Source organism: Zingiber officinale, chromosome 2A (assembly GCF_018446385.1).
Source record: "Zingiber officinale cultivar Zhangliang chromosome 2A, Zo_v1.1, whole genome shotgun sequence".
NCBI lineage: Eukaryota > Viridiplantae > Streptophyta > Magnoliopsida > Zingiberales > Zingiberaceae > Zingiber > Zingiber officinale.
This window is the reverse complement of record NC_055988.1, coordinates 108765177-108774376: the sequence shown is the minus strand read 5'-3', so window position 1 is coordinate 108774376 and position 9200 is coordinate 108765177. Positions and strand designations below refer to the sequence as shown.

The 9200-nt window shown below is 37.0% G+C and overlaps 1 protein-coding gene across 1 annotated transcript; it reads left to right on the top strand.

Moving 5' to 3' along the window:
- The first annotated feature begins 7958 nt into the window (after positions 1 to 7958).
- Positions 7959 to 8657, top strand: LOC122039872. Its single transcript, XM_042599294.1, has 2 exons — positions 7959 to 8148; positions 8223 to 8657. The coding sequence occupies exons 1-2, from the start codon at positions 8015 to 8017 to the stop codon at positions 8464 to 8466; spliced, it is 378 nt and encodes a 125-aa protein (XP_042455228.1). The 5' UTR covers positions 7959 to 8014; the 3' UTR covers positions 8467 to 8657.
- The last annotated feature ends 543 nt before the right edge of the window (positions 8658 to 9200 follow it).

Sequence of the window (9200 nt, the reverse complement as noted above, 5' to 3'; positions counted from 1 at the left end):
TGATTTTCTTGATTTGATGGTGCATTAGAATCCAAATTTAATTGATGATAATTTGTTAAAATAAAGATGATCATGTTTTGAAGAGATCGACCTTTCTTGGATCTGCACTTGATTGTATTAGATGAATTCAATTTGAATTGCAAGTTAAAGGGAAGTGCTAGGTTGACCTTGTTGATGTAATAACTCAATTTGAATTAATTCTAAGATATGCACACATTTATTAGTTACCCTTGGAAAAATACGACTTGGGACTCGTTACTACAACGCTTGTTTTAATTTTAATGAGTTTCAATTTTAATTAATTTGGAACGCCTTGTGACATATAAAAAGGCTAACACCAACTCCCCCTACACCTAAGCTCCCTATTGATCTAGGAATTTCTCACCATAAGGATATTTAAAAACCTATAACAAGGCTCCCCATACACCTTAGCTCCCCATTGAGCTAGGAATTTCTCATCGCAAAGGTATTTAAGATTTTTCACACTTAAACCTTACTTTTCCCCTTTTACCTAATATCAAAAAACTTTTAATAATATTTCAATTGTCAAAACTTATCATCTAAATTGATCGTAAACTTGTGTATTTATCCCCCAAGGATCTCATATACCTATACGAGTTGTCCCAACCAAACCCAATGTTGAAAAATAGTTTTAGACTTGTACCAGTCGACTACCCTAGGCCCCAGTTGATTGCCCTCATCAAAACAAGCTTACAGAAATATTTTATACTCGAAAAGCATTGTTACCAGTTGACTGGTATCTACATCAATTGATTGACACCTTATTTTCATCCCAAACAACATTTTTGATCCAATTATAGAAATACACTAAAAATTCCACAAACATCTAAAAATCCCTAACTTTTATGGAGATGTCTGTTTTACCCGTGTCTACTTGGGAAAAATATATTCAGAAATATATCTATCACAAATCTCAAGATTAATATAAATTTTAAAACTATCTAAATGGTTCAATTGAATCTTAATCTAAAGTCCTAGTTTTAGCTTCCTTTTGATATATTTGTCTAGACTAAACCATAATTCATCCCCAGCATTAGTTTATATGACATCTATATATCCAAAATCAGTTGTCATGCAATATGAACCCAGTTTCATATTTCCATGTATGAAACACATCCTATATGTGTCAATCCCTAGGTTTGAGACTCAAGTCCATCTCCAAATCACTTTAGCACATTTCATGACCCATCTAGAATCCCAAGTAATATCTACTTGAGATCCATTGACCATGCGTCTCAAATTGACTCTTTGAACTCTCCCTCGATCTCTTAACCTTAGCCACCTCCTTAGGTGACTCATCTATTGTGGCTAAACCACAATGATGCTCCTTAGAAGATTTCCTTATCTTCTTAATCTTGGACACTTCATCCTTGCCATAATTATGTGCAACCCTTACATATTTCTTCTCATTGGCCTTGGATGACTCTCCCTTGTCATTATCATTTTACCACCCTAGCATATGATATCTTTTTGGCCTTGAAGAAACTAGATTGGTATCTTAAACCCGATCTATCATTATTGGTTTTTTAGCTATCCAACACCATATCTAACTTGATAGATCCAACATTGAATCTCTCTAGGTTTTCTCCAATTTATCAAGCTTTGCCTTCAAAGCTTGATTCTCCTTTTCTATATTGCTAATTCTAGACTCTTGTTATCTACCTTGGACATTCCTAAACCTACTCATTTTCCTAGGCTTATGTCTCCCCTTCTTGGAATTTTTTCCTAAGTTCTTCATTATCTTTTTCTCCTTAGGTAATGAGAATCTAACATATTTAGGTTTATCATTCATAGGTACCTTAGGGTTGATTTCAAAATTTACCCTACTTCTATCATGATATCTAAAGCCAAAATTATGCATGAGCATACTATGATTAACAAAATCATTTCTTCTAGCATGCATGAGAAAATAACAATTTGAATTACATTTCAAATTAGGGTATACCTCCCTTACCCTTGAAGCTCCCCCTTGACTTGAGCTTATCTTCTTTTCCTATTTCTTCAAATGTGCTAACTTCTTGATTTCCCTCTTGTTATGGCACTTGGTGTGATAATGACCACTCTCTCCACATGTGAAGCATACAATGCGCATTCTCTTCTTGGTTTATTCATTCCTACAACCCACATTAGTATTTAAAATAACTTAAATGAGTTTAGGATTTACCTTCTTCTTACCCATAGAACACCTACTCTTGTAGTGCCCCTTCTCATTGCATTGGAAGCAAATAATGTGGTCTTATGACTTCACTTCGGTGGAGGTGCTTGCTAGGTTGACTACTTCTAAGACTTCTTCTTCATCCGTCTTGGCTTCTTCTTCAACCTTTGATGATGTTTCCTCATCCACACTTGTGGATGACATTTCCTCATCCTTCTTCTCCTTGGATGTTGAATATGAGTCAACTTCCGGTTGCTTCACCTCCACTTGAGCCACTACGTCCCTTTCCTTGGATTTCTCTTCTTTGTGTGTAGGCATAGGTTCTTCACTTAGAACCTTCTTTACCTTTCTCCACAAATCATAGACATTCTCATATTCACCTACATGACTCATCACATCATTAGGTAAAATATCAATTAAAATTGATATTACCTTTGAATTTGCCTTTGATTGTGAGGCTTACTCTTTCGTCCAATAACGTGGTTGGTGTCTCTTCCCCTTCTTGTATCTTGGGACTTCGAACGGCTCTTCGATAACCATCATGGTGTCCCAATCTATCTTGAAGAAAGCCTTTGTTTTCACCATCTAAAATGTGATGTCCCATAGACTTCCTCCTTCATACTTTGGAGGTTCAATCAAGCCAGTCATCCTTGAAAGTTGCTCTTCTTAACGGTTAGTCCAGTGAAGTGTGACCTCGCTCTGATACCATTTGTTGAGAATCTTTGGCCGCCTAGAAGTGGGTTGAATAGCTAGTTACCCCAAATCGATTGCTTCCTGCGTATTCATTAGTGTACAGCAGAATACAAACAATACAAATATGAATATGAAAGCTAAACTACAAAGACAAGAAGAGCAAGCCACTACACATCAATTTATGTGGTTCAGAGATAACTTGCTCCTACTTCATAGTTGTCCGTAAGGTGGACAATTTCTATCCGTTAGTGGATTAGTCTCTGGAAACTCCAACTAGCACAATCCTCCTTGTTGGTGGATAACCTCGCCACATCTCGATCAAGAACACATGGATTGCTACTAAGGCTTGGAGACTCTAATTAGACTTTAACCAAATCTAATTCGTCACTAAGGATAACCACCCCAAGCTCCATTATATGGAGCTTGGGAAAATCAACAAACTGATTTTACCGTTACCAGTCGACTATGCTTGCACTAGTCAACTAGTGATAGCCAACAGTACTCCATAAAACCCGTGATTCTACCAAAGGTTCTTTACCAGTCGACTGGTACCATCACCAGTCGATTGAACCTTTCAGTTGTCAAACATAGAAACATTTTGTGTCCTGCTCCAATCAACTGATCTCATCACCAGTCGACTGGTAAAAGTCTAAACTTAGGGTTTCCCTTCTGAAGTACATTTCTCTTACACTCGGACCCTCACGACTCACTTGACTCTTTTTCAGTCTTGACCTCTTACCTTCAAACTTCCTTCCTTTGGCTCTCGTCCCTCGGATGCATTCAAGCTCACGGCTTATCCCAATATCATCCTTTATGTATGCCTCGAAGTGCGCTTCTCTCGGCTTGTCCTTGTTGCCTTGTTCATGGTCCCTCAGATGCTTCATCCTTCACCGGACCCGAAGTCATCAAGCTAAGTCATATATGTATCCTTCAAACCTGTACAATTCAAATATATATATCAAATATAAGGGTAAACTTAACTTAAATCCTTTGCCTAAATATCAAAACTCATGATCATACCGAACCCTCAAGATTGCTTCCAACATATTTAAGAAGGCGTTCGATCAGCTTTAAATAGAAAAAAGTGAGCTCTAGCCCATGACGACTCCTTTATATGGTTTCACTAGCAACGAGGTGTTGTCGATCAGCTAAGTTCGGTTGACCATGTCTCCTGGGGAGGAGCCGCTCATAAGAACTCACCATACAAACTTCATCGTAGTTGATGCACCTTCGACCTACAACGTGATACTCGGTCGGTTGACACTGAATGAATTCTGAGACGTCAGATCTAATTAATTTATTTGTTGAATTAATTAAATTATAGTTTTTAGATTTTTTAATTAAATAAATCTGAATTTTTAGTGTTATTAATTAAAATTTCAAAATTATTAATTAAATTTTTAGAATTATTATTTGAGTTTTTAGATTTATTAATTAAATTTTTATAATTAATAATTAAAATTTTAAAATTATTATTTGAGTTTTTAAATTTATTAATTAAAATTTCAAAATTAATAATTAAATTTTTAGAATTATTAATTAACTTTTCAGATTTATTAATTAAATTCTCAGAATTAATAATTGAATTTTCATAACTATTATTTGAGTTTTTAGATTTATTAATTAAATTTCAAAAATTAATATCAGAATTAATATTTCAAATTTCAGTATTAATAATTAAAATTATAGAATTAATATTTAAAATTCTAATATTATTTAAGTCTGATTTAGATTTATTCTCACCTAATTCATCTTGTAAAAATTTTAATTTATTATGTAAATTGTCTAATTTATCAGAAAAGCTACTATCTAATTTAACATACGTTTTAGGGATATTTTTGTAAACCGTAACTTTACAAACCTTTTCGGTATCTCCTAAATATGGATTCATTAATTTTCTTCTTTTTCTCTTGGCACTGATTATTGTAATATCCAAACTCCTGATACGTGACGCACTGAATGTGTGCTTTGGTCCTCCAAGCTCCTAGCATTGGTTCCCCCCGTGTCATAGGCGATGTTGTCCGAATCTTAAGAGTATGACATATTTTTACGAGGAGTGGGAGGGTGAATCTTGACTCGTTGTTTTTTTTTTTCATTTCATCATATGTTTGTTCTATTAGAGTTATTAGTATGCAGTAGAATATAATAAACAGAATGAAAAGATAAGTGGGATTTACTTAGTTTCCAATCCCCTAGGGTCAGTACGTCCAAGGTCTATGCACTCAAGCATGAATCCACTAGTGGTCTTCCTCCCGGAATCGTTCCAAAGGCGGAAAACTCGTTTTACAGTTTATCAAGTACAAGCATAAAATATTAATAAAATAAATACAACTTGTAATAAAAAATATAAACAAATATTTTGTTGAGCTAATCTGTAAGCCCTGAGCACAACGCACCTTTCCTATAACTTCCCCGATAGCAAAGCTTAGCGTTGTAACTTTCCTTTTAAGCACACAGAGTATGAGAAGTAGAAGAATTGATGTCTTGAAGCTCTGGTCGAAATCCCTTTTTTAAAGTGTGTCTAGGTGCCTAGACCAGTCCTGGGTGCTTGGACTTGGCCTCATTCGATCTGAATTCACCGCACGCTATCTTGTCTATCAGATTTTGGTCCAGGTGCTTGAACTAGTCCCCAGGCATCTGGCCAATCCCCAGGCGCCTGGACTGTCCAGGCGCCTGGACTGTCCAGGCACTTGGACTAGTCCTAGGCACCTCGACTATCCAGGTGCCTGGAACAACTAGTCTAGGCCATGTTGTCTTCTGTTTGCGTATGTTTTCTCCCCAAATTTTGCTTTCAACTCCAAGTTCCTGTAAGATAAGCATACAACAACAAACAAGCAACTTAAACCTTAATCTTGTAAGTCTACTTGACTTACTAGGTTTACCCTTTGCTTAGAGGTCTCTCCTCCAAGTCTATCACCTAAGGGTCAATTCCTTAAGATCAAGCTATACTCCTGTAAGTCTACTCGACCTACTAGGCTTTATGCTTGGAGTTCACTCCTCCAAGACTTTCCATTACCTAGGATTATCTCCCCCTAGGATTTCCACTGCCTAACTTCACTCACTAGGGCTTAGCTTCACTCACAAGGACTTTCACTGTTTGGTTTCACTCATCAAGACTTCCCTTTGCCTAACCTCCAGTTAGAACTAGTTATTCAGTAGACTTCTCACATGCCTAATCTTCAGTTAGGACTTACTCTTACCTAACCTCTAGTTAGGACTTTTTTTTTTTGCTAGTCATCTAGTCTTGACTAAACTTTTCTCTTCTAAATATCAAGTCCTATTTGGATCAACCCTTGGTCAAACTGACAAGATTTAGGTACATTGTCAAATAATAAAACCTTGAAAGTTGATTGCACCAACACTGTTGTCCCATAGCCCGGGGGCAACTAAAAGTGTTTTCTAAAAAAATGATAAACCTAGTTAGCCCTGGGGTAACCGGCCAAGCTCTATGAAATTTTCCTACTGGCCACCAAGGTAAATCGGCGCTCGCAGTGGGCAAAATTCTTGCAAATGCGTCATAGTTGGGGATCGAACCGCGGATGCCTGGGTGACAATTTGGATGCCTTGCTACTACACTATAGTCCCAAGGGCAACTAAAAGGGTTTTCTAGTTGAGTAAGATGAAGGTTTTGGTGCTTAAATGCTTTTAATCAAAAGCTCCAATCAACTAAAAATCTTTGAACAGTTGATTGAAAATTTATTCAATAGATTATAAATTTTATTGTTAGATCCAACATTCATATTTTGTATCTAGTCAACTAGATCAGGTCGGCAGTTAACTAAAACACCTTTTCAACCTTATTTAATTGAACATTATGCCGCAATTTATAAGCATGATTGTGGATCTTTTAGAATATTAGCTTACAATAAAGCATCTCTATTAATTATCTATCACTCTCAAGTGCCAAAAGGACCATGAGACCTTAGAACCAAAAGGAAAGATTTAATTTGAAGCTCCTTTATCTTCATCTGTAGGATGAGGGAGATTATGCTTATTGTTTATCATCTTGAGAAAGTGGTTATTTTAAAAGGATCTAGAAGCAATCGATTTGTATGAGGATTATAATAGATCACATGGTCTTTAGAAGGAAAAAAAATAGTCGGTTCGAATATCTAAATTAGTCGATTTAAATAGCTGTCTGGATTAAAAAAAGAAGAAGAAGAAGAGTGTAGCCTTTGAACTATGTTAGATCTTCAAATTAGTGTCATATTACATGAAATATTTACATATTTTCTCTTGTAAAGGAGAAGACAATCCCTATTATCATAGTCAATATTCACTTCCATTTCAAGACATGTCTTCTCCAATGCTCCCATTCCAACTTCTTTTTCTTTGCAAGTTTCTGCTATTGCTCTTCTAACTGATAGTCAGAATATAACGACTGGTAGAACATTTTTTGTCCAAATTCTCACAATTGGATTTGATACTGAATCACCATTTCCTTATGAACTATTACTTCCAGGTTCTCAAAATGATGCTTGATCCCATTACCTTCTCCCAACTAATTCTTCTAGTTTACTATGATCTGCAGACCAGTAGAAGAAGGAATGCATAGGACCAGGGGGACTTGCCGTTGGTGCAGCGGAGCTCAGTGCTGGTGTCGAAGCACTAGCGGGTGTACCTCGCTTTCCAGCTTAGCACTACACAACCGCAGCAAAACCTGATCTACGTCGTCGGCCCGACGGGTGCCTTGCCGTCGGTGGGCGGCTACTTGAGCGAGCATAGGAACATGGCTTCCGACACATTGGTTCCTCCCTCCCTCAGCCGGCAGAGGCGGCGGATGTGTGTGAATCGTGGTATTAAGAGAATCACTACTCATTGTCGAGTATGCAGGTGAGAGCTCCGGCGAATGCGGAGGCAGTGCCTGAAGTCACAATCCAGCCTCTTTGGGATCGATCATTACTCTGTTTCTATCACATTTTCACTTTTTTTTGGTGAGAAATATTTAATACAATAAATGGTTGAAGAAAATTAAAATTGTTTTCTTCAGTCTGATCCGTTCGAACAAACCTTATCAGTTATCAGATCCCAACCAATGGAAAGTGAGTTAGCGATCCGTGTGGACCACGGCACTATCCAAAATGCAGGGCCTTAGCTCGAACAGCATTCAGAGGCAAGAAAAGGAGCAGCATTTTGCAGGGCAGAATGGCCCATTCAGCGGCACTGCTTCCTCTTCCCGCGTCATCTTCTTCCCCTTTCTCATCGCTGAGACAGAAGACTGAAGCAACTGCAGCCGCAGCGGGCCAGAGAGGGCCGAGTGTTTATCTCCATGAGAGAAGGTAAGTAAGCGTAGAAGCTAAAGCCTCTGTCTCATTTGGATGTAGTCACTGTAATAAATGCGCGGTTGCTTCAGGCAACTCATACACGGCCTGGTTGCTGCCGGGGTGGGTCTGGTTCTGGTGGCGCCGGAGGATGCACGTGCCGCGAAGAGGCGGCCGCCTCCGCCGGTGACCGAGCCCAGAGAGGAGAAGGCTGACCCAAACGTGAGCGGTGTGCTGGCCAAGGTCCTCGCGAGCAAGAAGAGGAAGGAGGCCATGAAAGAAGCAGTCGCCAAGCTGAGGGAGAAAGGGAAACGTATTGACGAACCGCCTCAGTGACAGAGATTCTTCGCATCTTCTTCGTTTGGTGCTAATTTTGCTCTGTTTTCCTGATTGTAATAATTCCATCAAGGAAACTGCATTTGCATTCTAATCAAATCCAAGAACCCTAAAAAATTTCAAAACCTCCTACTTAATATCTGTATTTTAACTTTCATAATTTTAAAAACACGTCGCATATTCTTATTATACTCCTCTTTCTTTCACGAAATAATTATAATTATTTGAGTTTGTTAGCGTGTCTTTAAATGTTTCTACCATTTAAAAATTTATTACTTTCCATTTAGGTTATCGAATACAAGTCTAAAGATACGGGTACAATAAAAACGCTTACAGAAATATATAAATTTGATTTGAATCAATTTAAATTTCTCTAGGTCTATTAAATAATTTCAGATGAAGTTCACTATACTTAAAACATTAAAAAATTTAGAAGTTATATTTTTTAAATTAGAAAAGTCCTAGAAACTTATTTATGATGCCGATTAGTGATTATCATTATCTTAGGACTTATAATAAATTTGTGATGAATTTTATAGTCTGTAAATTTAAAAGTTTACTATTCTCGATTTATACTATCAAATTAAGTAGGATGTAGATATATTAAGGAGACTTCTAAAAATATAATAATTTTAGTTTGAAGTGATTCAAAATTTTTTAGGTTCATTAATCAATTTCATCCTAAATTTATTGAGAGTGTTAGTTTAGTGAGTATTATGTCTTAGGTTTTATAA